Source organism: Squalius cephalus, assembly GCF_949319135.1.
Source record: "Squalius cephalus genome assembly, chromosome: 25".
Classification (NCBI taxonomy): Eukaryota; Metazoa; Chordata; class Actinopteri; order Cypriniformes; family Leuciscidae; genus Squalius; species Squalius cephalus.
In genome coordinates this window covers 3,404,116-3,423,469 of record NC_137146.1, presented here as the reverse complement: position 1 = coordinate 3,423,469, position 19,354 = coordinate 3,404,116, and the positions used below count along the sequence as shown (strand labels likewise).

Below are 19,354 nucleotides of genomic sequence, written 5' to 3'. Positions count from 1 at the left end.
GTTGTGGGCCATGAATCTATAATCTATGGAAGTTTAACGTTTTGAATGGAATTATGGAAATAAATAAACTTTTCCATGATATTCTAATTTTTTGGAAAGGGTCTGTATTACTTTTCCTCCTGGGCTTGGCTTGCTTGTTTGTTTTTAATAACAAAAAAAAGTTATATTTTTGGCAAATGTAAAGGCCCTTTCACACCAAAAGTGAAACGAATAAGAATCAGGCTGATGGAAATGCAAATTCACATCTGTACAGTAGACTAACCTTTCAGTAAGTTCAACACTTACTTCAGACAGCAAATTTGATGTTCTTCTAAAGTAATTTTTGCTTATTTGTATTGTTGAATTGAAGGTCAGCAGCAAATACATAATAAAGTGAGATTAAATACATAAAGTATATTTGTGTATTACATAATGTAAACATATTTAATTATTGCAGGTTTGACCAATAAGCTATTCCGAGTTTGCATTTAATTTTGTATTCATTTTGAGGAATACTGAATCTGTTTTTGTGCAAGATGAGTTAATGCATGACTACAATAACTGTATGTTTATACACGATTTCTCTCAACATGGCCAATCAGAGTAACTTGCATTACTTATTTGAAAAAGTAACTCAGATATGTGGCTGTAGATTTAAAAGTAATGTGCTACTTTACTAGTTGCTTGAAAAAAGTAATCTGATTACGTAACTCACGTTACTTGTAATGCATTACCCCAAAACACTGGTAAAATGAGAATAAATGAGCCAATAATAATGAATATAAGTGTAGAAATAAAGACGGGCCAGTCAGATCACTTACCTAAGACATTTATTCCATCTCAGATAACATTCATCTCTTCTGTGATATCTGTGAGAGGAATGTCCGGGTGGTTAACACACTATCAAAATACATCTAGTTTTGAGAATACTTGACAGAAGACAACCGTGGGAATCAGCAGCAGGTGAGTATAAGAGCATTTTCCTGTATTATATTTGTTTAAAGGATATTACACATGGATGAAATGATCAGACATGATTTGTTTGTGAAATTCTTCAATTGAAACATTCATATCTTCTGCCTGTTGGGAGCTGTTCATTTAAAAATGAAGATTCTGTCGTCATTTACTCATACATACCTTCATACTTTTTCCCTCCTATGAATGTAAAAGGAGATGCTGTGAAAAATGTTCATGCTGCATATGTACTCACTTAAAGTTATTGATTTAGTTTATGCATTTAGTTTGAATATGAACATTTTTTAGCAAATACGATCTTCAATTCGGGTCCTTTAATCACATAAAGCTGTCATTGGAATATTGCACATTGATTTTAAGGTGCTTTCTGTAAAAAAAAAGAAAAAGTGGATGAACGTCCAATCTTCTTATCTCCCCAATATCTCCTTTTGTGTTCTGTGGAAGTCATACAGGTTTGGAATAACATTAGGGTGAGTAATCGACTACATGATATTAATTCTTGCATGAACTGTTCCTTAAATGAGTCAGAGTTTCTGTTTATTTAATTTTTTTGATCTGTCTCAGTACTTAAAGAGATGCTCATTGTATTACATTTATTCCTCATAATAAAGCATCTGAGATACGCTCTCTGTGCATCAATGTAAAAGTGAAGGTCAGTGCTCACAGACAGGTCGAACAGGAGGAGAAAGACAGGGAAGGTGTAAAAATGACACATTCTGAAGCTATTATTGAAACGTCATCAGTCACATGCATTTGAACACCAGCGTCACATATGCACGCTTCATCTGTGATCTGTTTGAGTCTCCACAGGTGTGTGACGGTCGCTGGTCTTGATGGGGGAGCAATACCTGCTTACTGTGAGTGTCATCAAGGGTTGAGTAGTGTTTCCCTACAGAGGTTAAAATGGTTTCGTCCTGTCTGGTGTGAGTCCTTCATGCAAAAATTGCCAGTCCAAGAATTTGAGGAACCATTCAAATACTTAACATTAATGGTTTGTGTTCAAATCACGATTTTGAAGTGTGAGCAACAGCAATAGTAACTTAAACCCTCTTACCACGATTTCATTTAGCAGTTGCTCTTATCCAGATTGATATGACATTGATGAAACGAGGTGAACAGATCAGTGAGTTATCTTGCTGGCTAAAGACATGTGAGATAAATCAATACAAATATGCACTACCTAATAGGAATGAACAAGTCAATGCAAGACTTTTTCTATGGTTGTTCAAACTTCTTGATAAAGAGGAGTCTTGAGTCACACCTATAATTCGAGAGGTTGTTTTTACATGCATTTGAAGTGGATTCTTTCATATGGGTGTACAGACAGTAAGTGCTTAATGTGTAAGGGAAACAGGGTGTGTATAGTAGGTATTTAAAGGTGCTCTAAGCGATGTCACTCGTTTTTTAGGGCAAAACATTTTTTGTCACATTCAGCAAATATCTCCTCACTATCCGCTAGCTGCCTGTCCCCTGAACACACTTTAAAGAAACGCGGTCTCTGTAGACAGCCCAGACTCCACAAACACCAAGAAAAACAAACTGGCCCAGCCTGGACCACGAAACATAACAAACAGTGTTCCAGCCAATAACCGACAAGAATGATGTGGGGGTTGGGGGGTTAGTGCGCATGCACATGAAGGGGGGTGTGGGGAGTGGAGGAGAGAGAAGCATTGAAGAGGGAAGTTTGCTAGAGGAGAGATGTCCTAGACAACGACTAACGTTAAAATGTATATTCTTGAGAATTTTGATATGGCCGACACACGACCAAAGAGACGACGTTTCGATGAACAAATAACAAAGAAGAAGGAAAAGGAGAAGGAACGTGCGAAGTCCCGAATTTACATAGGAAAAGTGTTCAAAAGGTGGCGAGAACTCCTTGTGTGCAGGTGTGTAAATCCGAGAACAGGTGTGTAAATCCAGTTTGGTTTTTCTAAATGGTTCATGACTGTTTCAGGAAGCACGGAAAGGAGGGGGAGGGGACGGGATGAGGAGGAGGGAGGGTCGAGCTAGTTTTTTTGTGCAAAAATTCAATCACAGCCACTTTCACTTCATTTCAACATTTTCCCATTGAATATCCAGTTTTGGTCAGAAATGCATCATATTATGAAAAAAAATGCAGTTTCATGTTGACTTAAATGTGTTATTTATGTGCATAATGAAATGCTGAGAGTTCCAGAAAGGGCAATTATCAGTTAAAGCGAATTATCTATAATTAAAGCGATTAAACTACTAGGAAAGTTGTAGTTAAAGAGGTGATTCATGCGTGCTGATGATAACTGTGTGTGTGCGTTGCCATGTTTTATGTTGATCTTTTTTACAGCCTGATATCAGTGATGCTAATTTTTTGTTCTTCCTCTATTTTGAACCCAGCGGCTGGTGAGTTTTTCTCTGGGAGATGAGGGTGTGGATACTGTTGAAGAGGCTCTTTCACAGATTGCACTTCTTGTTGATTATTATCGGCTGTCCAGTGCCGAGGTGATGCTAGACGTCCAGACCAACAAAGTCATCCTGAGAGACAGACACAACCAGGTAAGAATGCAACACGGAACAGAGCGACTGATGGCAAAGAACGCAAAAGAAAGAAACAAGCATGGTCCAAAAGTCTTGTGCATGCATTTATCATATGCAACAGATAATATGAATGGAATGTGCAAGTCTCTTTGGGTAAAAGTATCTGCCAAATGCATAAATGTAAAATGTTCTTGCAAATCCACTAAAAAACACCAGCTGATTAAAAGACTGAGATTTCAAAAATGAGACACACATGATCTAATGCGACAAAATTGAGTGTCACTGATCATTGAATATTTGTGAATTTTTTTAGTTAAAACTAATGATGAATGTGTTGATTGTTCCATGACTGACCATTGATGAGGAACTGGAGGAGTTTGCCATGTGGTCTCTTCTCCGCTGTGACTGCGTAAATTCCCCATCTCTCCGTGATCCAGCTCTTCTCCTGCTGGTGTGCCAGAGCTGCGCCCAGAAGAGGCCGAGTGTGTATTTCTTCAGCTGTGCGTCTGTCAGAGTGAGACATGTTTCAATCCAGCAGCCAATCCTTGATTCAGGTGATACTGCTGTGTTTCTCCAAGCAGAGCTCCACCTCTATGATGACATGACTGTCTACCTGTTTGCACGTTTCAGGCGGAGCACATAAGAGATTACATCAAACGAGTTGTGTCGCATTACTCCATGAGAGCAAACAGGTACGGATCTTTACAGCCGGGTGATGTTGTCATTTCCACTGTGCTCGCAACCAAGACAGAGAGAGAGACAAGAACCTGTTATCAGGCAGATAAACCGGTTTAACCAGTTTCTACATAGCTTACGAAGGTGTGACTGAGAGTACAGGGAGAGAGGCGGAGAGACTGGGTTACCAAGGGAAATAAAGATTCATTCGACCTCGGCTGTTCTTTAGGACTAAACACTTACTAACAGGACTGCAGTCAGGTACAGTGTGTTATCTTTATCTGCTCTACGTGCGCTTATCCGTTTCAGAGAATGAGATCGAATCTGTGTGTGTGTGTGTGTGTGTGTGTGTGTTTCACAGCGAGAGACATGTTGAACTAACCTCAAGGCATCTCAATGTCAAACTGAATGCCAAACATATTTTCCTGTATTTTTTATGAATGAGTGTGTGTTGGTTAACCTAGACTTTGTGCACAGAATTGTCACTATAAGTGAGCGAAATCTGATTTAAAAAAAATCTGACATTTTGTGGATGTCTTTTATTTTAAAAATGCTAAAGGTTTTCTTTTAGGGTTTGGGATACTGTGTAATCAATATAATTATCCTCATATAAAAACAATTGAAGACTATTGGACGTCATCATTTAATGTACAGCACTTTACTCCGCTTTGTAGTTTTTAAATACATTTGACTAACTCATTTTCATAGCTTAGTAAATGAACTTAATTCAAAATGGTGTTTAATTAAGTCTTTATTTAAAAGATAATGTCTTATTTTGAAGATAAAAAGCTTTTTACCATGTGTGTGTTTATATGGGCGTATTGTTGGTGACTCATTATCATTGTGTGTCGGCAATTAAACCACATTTCAATTAAAGCATGTGACGCACATCAATAGCGACTGAAATACTTTTTCCGCTAGATTACAACACGCACTGTCCTTCTGGATAAAGGGTGTGTTGTCATGTGAATGTGTTTGTTTCAGGTTCTCTCAGTCCCGTATGGATATTCAGGGAATTCCGAGCCCTCCGTACACACAAGCCCCAAACCCACCCAATCCCCCCCCACCCTACCCGGGCATCAGAGGTGTGTGTGTGTGAACTGTGAATCAATACTATCTATACTTTTTATTATGAACGGACACAGATTAACACACTCTTATTTCTAGCTAACGGACTAGAAAACGGTCAACCTGATAAGTCATTCCTGAAGGCTCAGATGGAAGTGGTGAGTACATATAAACAAATACACACACACACATACACACACAACCGGTGAAATGTTCAGATAAAAAACAACTTTTTTGGAGAAGTCTTTTATGCTCATCAAGGCTGCATTTATTTGATAATAAATACAGTTACAAATTTGAAAAATGTGATTTATTTATCATAATGTGGTTTATCTCCTGTGATCAAAGCTGAATTTTCAGCAAATTTATCATCACAACTTTTTTTCTTTTGTCAAATCAACTTAGATAATTAATGTGGTTCAGATAACGTAGGCAAATATTTTGAGATTCTGTTGCTTAAACCAATCTCCTTCTTTGTATCAACTCAAATTTTTAATTTCAATGAACTCAAAATTAAGGCAACCAGGTAACTTAACTTTTTTAAGTTAAACCAACAGTTATTTTTTACATTGCAGTCTTCAGTGTCACATGATCCTTCAGAAATCATTCTGATATGCTGATTTGCTGCTCAAGAAACATTTATTATTATTATTATTATCAATGTGCTGCTTAATATTTTTCTGGAAACCGTGATGCATTTGTCCCCAAAGTATGACTGAATTAGCATGTATTGTTCAGTTAGTTTAGAAGACCGTTGACCTCGAACGCTCTAGTCGACCTTCAGTTTGACCATTAGCATGAACAACAACGTCACACTGATATCACTGTTTACATTAACAACAGTTACAAAGATCATCAAGAACCACCAAATTAAAGAACTCTGCACGTCTTTTTATTATTAACCGCCTCTCTCTCTCTATTTCTAGGATGTGCTTAATCATTGTTTTGATGACATCGAACTGTTCATCGGAAAGCTGCAGCAGTCAGCAGAGGCTCAGATTATCCTCGACCAGAGAAGCAAAAAGAAGAAGAAAAGTCAGAAGAAAAGTGCAGACGGTATGAGTCTATAAGGAGAAATTAAACCTGAGTGCTTATCAAAAGTAAGCTAAAAATAATGTGAATTTCTTAAAGCGATCCCCAAAACACAAGTGAATTGAACCGTCTGTAAATGGCCTACTGTAGTGCGCTCTTATCAGTAGATGTGGGTTTGTTATCAGTTCCTGATGGGAAAGCGTTGTGTTAAGGACCGTCAGCAGGATTCACTCTTCATATTCTCAATCAGAACAATATACCTGCATCATCTTAAACAAATATGCATTTGTTCCAGGAACATAATGTACTTGGAAATCTTCTCTTACACATTTCCTATTATTTTGTTAATAGCGCACATGATCCGTGTTTTAGAGAGTTTGTTGTGCGTTTCTGTTTTGTAGAGGATCTTCTCACGGCTAAAGCCAAACCTCCTTCTGAGAAAGAGTTCGCTGACGCTTTTCAGAAATTCAAATACATCTTCAGCCTGTTGGTGAGTCATGAATTTTTATGTCAATATAAAATAATAAGTTCAGAACATCTTTTGCAGTGTAAATTCATGAATTAATTATATACGAATTCATTTTTATTATATATTTGAATGATTTTAAATGATGATTTCATGAATAATTTATTTATTTAATATTTATTATTTCATTATTCATAATAATAGTAATAATTTATCATTTAATATATTAAAAAAATATTATATTAAGCATGTTTAATTGTTTCCCAGAAAATGCTATTTACATCTCTAAAATAATTTTAATTTTTAAAAAAATATGTATTACAAATATGATTTCTTATTATTATTGATTTCTTATCTAAAAAAGCATTGAAATTAAAAAAAAAATTGAAAAAAAAAGAAATATATATATATAGAGAGAGAGAGACAGAGAGAGAATTTTATATATACATAAAATTATATATATATATATAGAGAGAGAGAGAGAGAGAGAGTATATATATAATTTTATGTATATATAAAATTCTCTCTCTCTCTCTCACACACACACACACACATATAAACTATAGTTATTATTTTTATTTTATATTTAATATTTACATTATTAAAATTATTAATGTAGTAATTAACAACATTATTTTATACAATTATTTATTGCTATTTGAAGAGCTCAGTTGTTGAGAAACTGCCGGATACTCATATCCAGGTCATGCGATATCATATCTCTCAGTCAGGTTTCAATAAGCGCAATGTTTGTTTTACAGGCACGGTTAAAATCCGTCATCACCAATCCGACGTCCGAGGAGCTCGTGCATCACGTCTTCAAACCGCTCGATATGGTGAGTAACGAAGGCTGACTGTGTCTTGAGCAAACGGCAGAGCTTTTAAGGCCTTTGTTGCACTGCATTGTTTCAAGTGTTTCATCAAAAGGGTTTGTACGCTATTGTGCGGAGAGTAAAGCGCACTCAAATGGAGTAATTCACCTTGATGTGTGTGTTTGTAGATCGTGAGGGCAACAGGAGGTCCTGGTTTTGCTGCGTCCGTGTCCAGCCCAGCGATGACGCAGGGAGGCGTGGCTCTGCTACAGAACAACCTGACGGCACAGGAGAATGCATTATGGGTCTCTTTAGGGCCTAACTGGACACACCAAAAGTACATGATGCAGAATTGAACAAAATTGGAGATCTGTCCCTTTAATATGTGCACATGCTGATGTGTGGTTGACTTCATGTAGGTCTGCTCTGCGGAGTCCCGTGGCGCCGTACACACTCGTGTTTCAGGACGGCTGGAAGCCTCCGGGGTCAGACGCCGCTGGCTGGGTCGATCCTGTGGAGTCAGAACACAAACAGGACGCAGAGCTCTCAAAACTAGAGGTAATGTATTATTCACGTCCGAAATGTGTTATTGTGTCCAATAACGTACAAGAGTTTGGGGTCGGTTCGATTTTTTTAAACGTTTTTGAAAGTAGTCTCTCCAAGGCTGCATTTATCTGATCAAAAATACAGTAGAAATGTGAATGTGTTAAAATAACTGTTTTCTATTGTAATATATTTTAAAATGTATTTTATTCCTGTGATCAACGCTGAATTTTCAGCATCATTACTCCAGTCTTCAGTGTCACATGATCCTTCACAAATCATTCTGATATGATGATTTTGATGCTGAAGAAACATTTCTGATTATTCTCAATGTTGAAAACCACATAATATTTTTGTGGAAACCATGATGAATCTATTTTTTCAGGATTCTTTGATAGGAAGTTCAAGAGAACAGCATTTATTTAAATTAAGAAATCTTTTGTAACATTATGTGTCTTTACTGTCACTTTTGATCAGTTTTATTTAATGCATCCTTCCTGAATAAAATATTTAAATTCTTAAAAAAAAAAAAAATCATATTAACCCCAAACTTTTGATGTTTAATATACATACTGGATAGGCTCCTTTGATTACAGTCTCTTTAAATTTAAATTGTATAACTTTTTCTGAGCCGTTTTATTTATTTATAATTCATTTATGCTAACCAAACAGTCAGATGGTGAGGTGACGTAATTAACCATGAAGAAAAACAAACAAATAAATGTGATTTCCTTGTCCATCATTGTGAGTTTATGTTATTTTGCTTACATGTTGAATTGTGTCTGTCACACCCAGCTGACACCGTCTCACGATTCGGACCGTCACACTGCTCCTGTTCAGACTACAGAAGAACTGTAAGTTTGATTCACATCTGAAGAATCATCCAACAAACAAACACACAGACATATACTTAGATCATTAGTGTATAGAATGTGACCAATCAGGGATCAGCTTCACCTTTCAGCTGATCATCAGAAACCGTAGCTCTGTAGACAGTCAATCACATTAGACAAAGATCAATTTCGGACCAATGTGAGGATCAATATAGGCCAGGGTTTGTTCACACAAATAACAAAAGACTAACAAACAAAAGTTCACTTGTGGTGTCGACTCTCAGGAGTTTCACTTCAGTGTAAGTGAAGTACAATGGCTTCAGTGTGAAACAAACCTTCATTCAGTCATTGTCTATTGTCTCTGCTCTTAATGACTCAGAGTTTCTGTCCTTTTTTATTTCAGCAATCAAACGTGCTTATTTTGTAACTGCATGTATTTCGTAAAGTTTTAATGTACGTTTAGTGTAAACATCTCTGTCTCTCTCCCTCAGTGATGACGGTGTGCAAGAGCGCTTGTATCGATGCAGTTATGATTTTGTTGCGCGGAACAACAGTGAGCTGTCTGTGCTTCAAGGAGAGACGCTAGAGGTCATCAGTGATGTCTGTTGTTTTGATATAAAGACAATTCTAATACTATATAGTACATACTAACCCAATCCCTATCCTAAAGAAAACATATTGCTTTTTTTTTTATAGTTTTTTTATTATTATTTGAGACATCTGGAGATTTTTATTTTATATATACAGTACGTTTATTTATTTTATTCTAAATATACATTTATTTCATGTATGACTTGCCAAATAAAGACATCCTCATATATATATATATATATATATATATATATATATATATATATATATGATAGATAGATAGATAGATATGTATATATATATGTATATATATTATTTGGCAAGTCATGCATGAAGATATATGCACACACACACGCACATTTATATATACATATATATATATATATATATATATATATATATATATATATATAATTTATTCATGGAGATGTCTGGGGATTTATTCATGTACATTTATTCATACATATATATATATATATATATATATTTCATGCATGACTAGGATAAAGACATCCTCATGTATAATTTCATATATTAATATTAATAGTATATTTGATATATTTTTTATTTATTTATGGAGACATCTGGGATTTTTATACATTTATTCATGTAGATTTATTATTTTTATTTTATAATAAATATATATTTGTTTTATTTAATGCATGACTTTGTATTTCAAGCATAAATCCCCATTATACATACATTCAACACATATAAGTATTATAATAATACAAATAATCCCTTATTTTCCTGTTTCTCTCTGTCATACAGGTGATCGAGTCATCCAAGCGATGGTGGAAGTGTCGTAATAAGTTTAATGAAGTGGGATTCGTGCCGTTTAACATCCTGGAGCCGGTCACACACATCGACAACCCTATGCTGCATAAAACCCCAAAGGTACAAACTCACACCGGCCACTTCGACACATCTCTCTTCTTCTCCTCCTCGTTCTGACATTCACGTCTCTGTTTCAGCCTCCTGCGGCTCCACCGATATTCAACGCCCTTCCCAGCCCGTCCGCCATGACCTCTGACCCCAGACCCCCTCGGCCTCGCAGCATGATTCACGGATCACTGCCTGAGGACACAGAGAAAGGTATAAACACACTATAACAGGAGACCTCAGAACTTCTCACATCAGATCTCTTTAATATCTCCAGTTTCTTCTAGACAGCATTGAGAAAGTCTCCTGCTTCTCAAACCAGTGTTGTTATTATTAACTAAAACTGTTCCAAATCGAAAGAACAGCTGAAATAAAATTAAATAGACAGATTAAATTAAGTTAAAGGTTTTAAATAAATAAAAACAATTAAAAACAGAAATATTAAGTACTAAAATGACTAAAACTGAAATAAAAATAAATGAAAGCTAAATAGATTTTTTTAAATAAATATTACAATAGCACATACAATTATTAAAACAAACTAAATTTAAAATGAGAGTATTAAATCTGTTATTATAGCAACACTGATATAGTATTATAGTTTCTGTTAATATTTTGAATTAGAATTTATTTTCATATTTTAATTTTGTTTGTTGTATGTTCTTGTCATGTATTTATTTATTAAAAAATCTCTATATACTATAGCTATACTGTAAGTAAGTTTTAGTTAATTTAGTAAATGTTACCTTGGCAAATAGCTGATTATTTTATTTGATTTATTTCACGTAATACAATGTTTTTTTTAACGCTGCTAAGAATATTAATATTAATTCCAAAATCTAATTCTAAATATGAATAAATACTCTAACAGCTTATGATGCTCACGGTGTTCTTGTGCTCATATTGATCAGCGATGCAGGTGAATGATGAGTTACTGCAACGCTTGACCAGCGGGAAGAATCTGTCTCCTCGACTGACGATTCATCGCTCGACGGACACGTCTGCGCCGCTGGATTACAGCTCCCCGCCGGCAGAGGTGGAAAACTGGCTGCAGAAGAAAGGCTTCAGTGAACCGTGAGTCAGGAATCAGTCAACTATTAACAATAACAATCAGCCTGTAACACCTGGGAAAAAAAACAGACCCCACGTTCATTTAGTAGGATTTTACATTAAAGGGGACATATCATGCTAAATCCACTTTTTTAGCCCTTAAATGCATTTTGTTGTATATTTGGAGTGTTTAGAAGTACAGAAAAGTTGAAATTATTCTCTTCAGGTGCTTCGTTGATATCTTTATATTCTGTTTTGGCCTTATTTTTCAACCTGTTCCGATTTTTCTGTTATCTATGACGTTTTGTGAACTAATACGTCACAGTATTTGCAGCGGAACTGCCAAATAAGGACATTGACTTCCAGCCCAACACTTCCAGCAATCCGCCATTTTTATTTCTCGCTGCAATTTTGTAGTCCAAGCTAAAGGATGCAGAAGTTACGAGAGGGTAAGTTAAAATGTTCGGTTGTTGGATGTAGTAACCCACACGCTTCATTACACCGTCTAATGTAGATGAACTGCTGCGCTTGTGACAGGGCGCATGTTTAACTGAAAGAACGAGCAGAGAGAGAGAGACCCGGTCGCGCGCACGCACTCTCTCTCTCCAAACTAGACGCTGTCTTGCTCTCTCTCCCTCGCACATATTAATCAAAATAAATCGACACGGTGGTAAAAGGTCGGAAGACCAAAGTTTCATGTGTAAATACAGTAACACACCATTGCGATACATCCATATGAAGACGTTGTTCTGCAGGTTCGTCGTCTTCATTTTCATCTCGCTCCGGCTCCGACTCTGGCTCGAACATGTAAGTCTGGCTGGACAAGTCTTCCGTTGTTGACATTTTGTTAATAACGTGTGAATAAAAAGTTTCTGTGCCGCTAGATAATCGTATCTCTGCTATCAAACTGCTACAAAAATGGCCGAACGGGGTGGAGTTGAACCGAGTGTCACCTCTGCATCCTGGAGAGGGGGCGGGGTATGAAGTGTCTCAATTGTATTTAAAGAGACCGCACCAAAACGAGTTGCTCTCAGAAGCACCTCAGAAAAGGGGTAGAAAAGGGGCCTGTGGAGCTATAATAATGAGGAATTCAGACCCAAGCATTGCAGTTCCGCTTTATATAGACTACAAATGTATGATTTATATGTTAAAAGGAACGATTTAAAAGCATGATATGTCTCCTTTAAAACTATAGTATTTTGCCTATGCATTTATGTTGCATTAGTATTTGGTTATTTGTGTGAACAACAAACCCTATATTTGTCCGAAATTTATATTTGTGCAACATCCTGACTGGTAAAATGTGATTGACTGTCTATAGAGCAACAAAAAAGTGAAGCTGATCCCTGATTGGTCACATTCTATAGACTTATAAGTATTAATGCATTTGTCTATATTTGGGATTTTTGTAAGAGATCTATCTCCTCTATTCTAGTTCAGGGGTTCTCAACTGTGTATCTAAATGTCTACTTTCCTGCAGAGTTTAGCTCCAACCCTGATCAAATACACCTGAACAAGATAAGCAAGGTTTTCAGGATTATTAGATAGCTACAATCAGGTGAGTTTGATCAAGGTTGAAGCTAAACTCTGCATGAAAGCGTTTACTTTACTAGTTTAATCCATATTTATGTCATCAGAGCAGCTTGTAGTCTCTGTTTTCAGACATAATTGTCCCGATATACAGCAGAGTTTAGTCACTGAAGGGCTGTTGTTGGTGTGTGTGTGTGCAGGACTGTGCAGTGTCTGCGGGTTCTGAATGGAGCTCAGCTGTTCTCTCTGAATAAAGAAGAGCTGCGTGCTGTTATTCCTGAGGAGGGCGCTAGAGTCTACAGTCAGCTGACCGTACAGAGAGCCCAGATAGAGGTACATCAAACACACGCTTTTACTTCATCTAGGTATCATACGCTTCTGTTGTTTTATATGAAGCTACATATAACGGTTACGGGATAAAAATATACTACTTCTAGTTATAAAACGGATAGTTCCGGACGGTCCTTGATTCTGATTGGTTGAGCCGCGTTCGAAGCCGTTGTAAATTACTCCACAAACAAACACCTGTGACCGCATTTACATTAGTATTACTGCGCAACTGCCGTTTGTGATTCTTTTTTGCTGCATGTGTTGCTCGGCAACCTCTTTGCTTGGCGGAGGAATGCATGTGTAATACGTTATATTTTTTTGTTGCTGGTGTTTATTTTATGAATGAAATAAATTTTAGAATGAATATTTTTTATAGAGTAACCGTTTTATAAAAGCAATAAGCCCCTTGAAGCCGTGTTTTACAGTGAATTTAGAACAGCTAAGGGGCGTTGTTAGGCACGACGCGGAGCGGAGCTTTTATAAAATGGTTACTCCATAAAAATATTAATTCTAATATTTATTTCATTCATAAAATAAACATGTTTATTTTAAATATAAACATGTTCTGTTAACTGTTCTAAATGTTCTGCTCACTGTAAATCACGGCTTTGCGGGGCTTATTGCTTTAATTTAAAATGCTTTTAAATAACAACATTCTAAATATAAATTCAAATGTTCTAAAAGGTCTCAAGACAAAATCCACTCACTCCTGATGTACAGCATCACTTTGGTCTATAACAATGAAAAGAATTGGTACTGAATTAAAGCCTTTGAATTCAAAGTGAAAACATTGGCACAAATGCAATTTTTGAAAATCTTCTGTATATTGCAGTCAAGATTATTTAAAAACAAATAGTTGCCAGTATACTACACAGTGTGAAGTATTGGATCACTAGGCAAAGACTTGAACAAAAGAAAAAAAAAATGCATTTACCACTTGCTTAAACATGGTTCATTACAGATGTGTTAGTCTAGTGTTGGTAAAGTTTTCATTCAGCATGCATGAGGACCCAGATAATTAATATGCATTAATTAAGAAGCATTAAACACCGTGTGTCTCTCTCAGGACGCTCACAGAGCCACAGAACTGGAGACGGTGATGGAGAAGCAGAAGATGAAGGTGGATTTGAAACTGGAGAGTGGAACTTTATGAAGATCTATAGAATGCGCACGTAGACTAGTGTTCAAATACACACTCTCTGTCTGTATGATGTATACGTATGAGTTTACGTTAACGTACACATTTACGTTATTGTAACCTGCTTTGTGGCTTGTTTTATTTTCCTGTTTAGCTTTACGGCATGAAATGAGAATTGTAAATCTCCACAATGATGTCTAACATTTAAATTGTCAGTGTAATATGGGTTAATATATTCTCAATAAATACATTTAATGCACAAACTATCAAATCCTCTTTCTCCCCAAGAGGGCGGCAGACACCAGTCTATGCAAGACTAACTTTTGTCTTGTCCACAGTGATACAGCGGATATATGGATCAACTCTTTTAGGACTTCAACCTGCACCCTGTGGGTTACCAGAAGTAAAATCCACTAACAGAAACGTAATAAAACAAAAAGAGTTCAGAAGTAATCAATGTAGGCTACTAAAGGTCCATCAATCTTAACATGCACTTTAACAAGAGCAGCAACAGTAACAGTGATGCTTAACTAAGCAAATACCACTAATTATGAAATTAATACTTACAAATCTAACTAGTTTATATGAGCACATTTAGAAATAATTCAAAGTTTTGGTGTTACTTGTGTTGTTCTGGAACTTCAACCAAAAAATCTTTGCCAAAGCAAATGCAAGTATTGCTCCATTGCTTAGTAAGCTATACTACACATTTACATTCATCTGTTTAGTTGCAATAACTTTAAGAACGAAAATACTCGAGTGGAATAATTATAAATCTCTAATCTAAATGCAGTCTTCAAACAAATCAGTTAACATGAACTAGTAGCCTATCTGCTGTTGGAACCACTAAAAAGTATAATAGAATCCCAACTTACTCTTTTATAAGGATATATACAATCTTGCCTATTTCCCACATTGAACACACACAAAGACTTTATATGCTCTCTCTCTCTCTGTGTGTGTGTGTGTGTGTGTGTGTGTGTGTCAGCAGCTGCTCGGGTGTCGTGTCAGGTGAGGTGAGGAATGTGTGTTTGTATGTTTGATTAAGACAGCTGCAGAGTTCATGCGCGAGATTCATTAGCTAATTAAACTCACATTATGATTTCACACACACTGAACCTGTACAAACATGAGTTTGATGCTTTAGGCCCGAAACACGACACGAGAGTGTGATGTAGATGTACCTGGAGAGAGAAGTCCGTTAGCATTCGGTCATCAATGGCTTACTGAACTGATGATGAGCGCTTTCGAAGCCTCGAAACATTTGCAAATCTTTTGTTTCGAATCAGTGATTCGGAGCTTGTATTTTTATTTATTTGATTTTTTTCGGAGCTTGTACAACAAACGATGCTTCATTACGTCATACTGATTCGAACCTTGATTTCGAAACATTAAAAAAAATAAAGAAACATTTAAAAAAAAAAATCTGATGAAGCCATGAAGTTTAATACTTGCATAAAACAGAAAAGGAGAATCAAATAGACCAAGCCCTGTCTAAAACACAAAACAAGCACTATACATTAATTAAATAACATACATTTTATAGAACCCCCATTATTAATGGTATTTATTTATTTGTAGATAGATGACATATTAATATTAATTGCACTTTCATGGAAACATTTGCTATTGGTTTGTAATATAGATGTTTGGTCTGATTTTCGCTTGACCAGCAGGTGTCGCCAGCCTGTGGTGTTTCAAACGCTTCGGAAGAGGGAAAAAATTTGCAAAGCAATTAGTTCAATTGATTCAGTTTAGAAAATCTTGCTTTCTCCAGTCACTTTAGGGTGATCTACCTGCATCTAAATCTAACCACCCTAACCTTAACTTGGATTTCACATTTTCGTTTTGTTGCTTTCTGAAAAAAATAGTTTACAGCATGAAAATCATGTTTACAGCATGATTCAGAACTCATAATACAAAATGCAACCTGGTATTTAACCTGAGTGCAAACATGTAGACAGTTTCACATGCCCAGCAAGACTCAAAATGTTGCTCTAGTCAACATTGAACCATAAGTTGTGATAGTTCTTTCTTCTCTATTATGACGTATATCTGAGTGAAATGGCTTCTCGAACAAGAAAAAATGTAGGGGCGGGACTCTATTTTGTCCATCAGGAATTGATTGTCTGGTTGTGGTTTGCTATTGGTGGATCTCATGTGAGTGACAGGTTGTCCTGCCCTCGTGTCAGCAAACACATCATCAGAAGAGAAGCTGCAGGAGGGAGAGGAACTTATTTTGATTAAAGATTATGAGGGCACATTAATTAAAAAAAACATCACAAACGATGAGTCTAATTTATCAAATTAAAATCATTAGAATCTAAAAATGATTCTCATTCTTTGAACGTGTTTACTTTTTTTTTTTTTACATTTTGATTCTTCAATTAATTGATGCATGGCATGGATATATGTATATGTATGTAAGCATTTGAGATTTTGTTGATCTTAACATTTTTATTTATTTGCATTTTGTATTGAAAGTATTTAATTTGTTAAACAAGTTCTGCTCATTTCTAATGTGCAAGTTTCTATCTTGTTTTGCCTCATTTGTATTGGGGTAGCACTTTATTTGACAGTTCTGTTCCACATGTACATACTATGTACTCATTATAATAACTAGGTAATAGCTAGGTACTAACCCTAAACCTAACCTTAACCCATGTGGTTACCAAGTGCTTTCAAGTACACTGTAAATACACGCAAGTGTACATACTGTAAAATAAAGTGAAGAATGCAGCATTGTTGTTATGAATTGCATTCCAACACATTTCAGAACACGATGCATGAAATGGAGTTTGTGTTGGTAGAAGCGTTTGCTTCATATGTTCTTGAGTAGAGCGACATCCAGATATCCAGGCCTACGCTTATAGTTTCTCTTCACAAACTAAAGTCCCCCCCCACCCCTCCTCCTCTCATATCCTGACTGGGAGACGCTCACTGCACCTGCTCAAGATTTGTATTGGTTGATGAGAAATACTCTAGTATGTGTGTGTGTGTCAATATCCAGACTGGATGTTTCACATGAGAGCAAGAAGATGACCTCTGACCTTTGATCTCTGAGGAGTTCGTGTTTCTGTTGAGTCCCTCAGGTTCTCACGGCCCCTGCAGGTGAACATCATTTCAAACACATTCCAGGATCCTGCACCTGCAGCCCGCGCCGTGTGTGTGTGTGTGCGCGCGCGTCACTCAGCAAGCCGTGATAACAACACAAAGCCTCTTTGGATCCGACCGCTCACTCCGACACCAGTCACAGAGAAGATGATGAAAATTCCGTCACAACATCTTCTCTTTTCAGCCTCTCCATCTGTTTTCCTCCGACACAGAGAAAAGCGAGGGCGGAATAATGAGAAAAATACTAACGGGATAACGCACTGGATTTTGGACAGCCATCTGACACGCTCCAGAAATGTTAATTCTAGCAGAACATCACAAACATTCCACTGGAACATCAGAAACATTCCAATGGAATATCGGGAACATTTTACTGGAAATACACTGTCTTCACCTCAACATTTTCCACCAAAACATCACCAAGAGTTCATTGGAAAACTGCTTGTATTCCATATTAGAATTACTATAGTGAATGTAAAGGAAAACATGGCGCTAGCTCTATAGAATAGACTTACTAAAGTGAATGCGCTTTAATGCAAATGTTTTTTTATATATAGCAAATGATTATTTCAATAGAATAACCAAAACCTAAAAATAAAACTTTTTTATATGAAAATAAAACAATATATAAATAAATAAAAACCATCATAATCAATAAATAATAATACAAACATACTTTAACTGCAAAGGGATAAACTGCAATAGTATTCCATATGAGAATTATCACTTTGAAAGTGAAGCAAAACCCTTGACATACGTTTACTTATCTGCATAAATGAGGACATGCCGTAAATTCCGAGTGTTTTTATATATAAATGGGTTATTATTTTTATTTTATTTTATATATTTTGTTATTTTATATATAAAATGGGTTATTATTACTAGAAACTAACTCAAATCCTAATAGAAAACTTTTTTCACTTTTATATAAAAATATGCATAAAATATTAAATAGATAAATAAATAAAAAGGTAAAATATTATTTAAAAAAAATATTAATTTTAATGAATTATATATTTTTCAAATTAAGGATGTCCCTGGATCTTCCCTAAAAAAGCTTAGTTAACTTTTGGAGGCAGATATATAGTTTGATCCCCTAACTATAGATAAGTAACTCCTCTCTCTCTTACACACACACACACACACACACACACACTGGGTGGTCTGGACAATGAAGACAGTGTGTGTAAGTGTGTGTGTGTGTGCATCTTTGATCATGGTGTGTGTGTGTGTTTGAAAAGTTTTAGGATCATAATCAGTTAACTAAAATGCTTCTTATTTTAAATTAGGCAAGACTTAAACCCAGACTCCACCTAACAAGCCCAATGGGAATACATGAGGAATGTGTGTGTGTGTGTGTGTGTGTGTGTGTGTGTGTGTGTGTCTGGCAGACTTGCCTCTTTTCTTGGCAAAGGAAATGAGGAGCTAAAAATTGATTTCATGCTGTAGAAAGAGCGCTGTAGAGAATGATGAGAGAGGGAGAGAGCCACCTGACCGCTTGATGGATGGTGTGTATGTAGACAATGCCTCACACATACGCGCTCGGGGTTTGAACGAGCTGTCTGCCGCTCTTAAAGCCTTTTGTTGCAGTTCTTCTGTCTGTCCTTCAGATTGTCCAGATTGTTTTCCCATAGCACCGTGGAAGCTCCGCCCCCTGGGCGCCATGGAGACGCGGCTTTGCATCCCCAGAAGACTCTGAACGCACGGATGGACTTTGCTTTGTGAACACATGAGAATGCAACTTTAAATAATTACTTCTGAAAGCACACTGGTCAGGTGTGGGCGCAGAGAAAAATAATCCAAAGAATCGTCAAAATCTACTTCT

The 19,354-nt window shown here is 36.3% G+C and overlaps 1 protein-coding gene across 4 annotated transcripts; it reads left to right on the top strand.

Moving 5' to 3' along the window:
• Positions 1-895: 895 nt before the first annotated feature.
• On the top strand, positions 896-14,786 carry eps8l1b (EPS8 signaling adaptor L1b). Of its 4 annotated transcripts, XM_079862767.1 has the most exons (18): positions 896-1,811; positions 3,325-3,483; positions 3,830-3,979; positions 4,096-4,157; positions 5,125-5,225; positions 5,308-5,366; positions 6,135-6,264; positions 6,642-6,730; positions 7,468-7,542; positions 7,707-7,855; positions 7,938-8,076; positions 8,857-8,915; positions 9,386-9,482; positions 10,257-10,382; positions 10,460-10,580; positions 11,279-11,441; positions 13,148-13,280; positions 14,344-14,674. In XM_079862767.1, exons 1-18 carry the CDS (start codon positions 1,788-1,790, stop codon positions 14,428-14,430), a joined length of 1,923 nt encoding a protein of 640 aa, XP_079718893.1. In that variant the 5' UTR covers positions 896-1,787; the 3' UTR covers positions 14,431-14,674. The 4 variants fall into 4 exon arrangements, with proteins under 4 accessions (XP_079718893.1, XP_079718894.1, XP_079718895.1 ...); XM_079862768.1 differs by lacking the exon at positions 896-1,811 and having other exon boundaries at positions 3,352-3,483; positions 9,386-9,494; positions 14,344-14,675; XM_079862769.1 differs by lacking the exons at positions 896-1,811; positions 3,325-3,483; positions 3,830-3,979 and having other exon boundaries at positions 4,099-4,401; positions 9,386-9,494; positions 14,344-14,786.
• The last annotated feature ends 4,568 nt before the right edge of the window (positions 14,787-19,354 follow it).

Excerpts from the sequence above, each read along its gene's own strand:
- eps8l1b (XM_079862767.1), top strand. The coding sequence starts at position 1,788 with ATGGGGGAGCAATACCTGCTTACT. Across the intron at positions 6,265-6,641 it reads TCAGAAGAAAAGTGCAGACG|AGGATCTTCTCACGGCTAAA; the intron begins GTATGAGTCTAT and ends TCTGTTTTGTAG. Across the intron at positions 7,856-7,937 it reads CCTAACTGGACACACCAAAA|GTCTGCTCTGCGGAGTCCCG; the intron begins GTACATGATGCA and ends GACTTCATGTAG.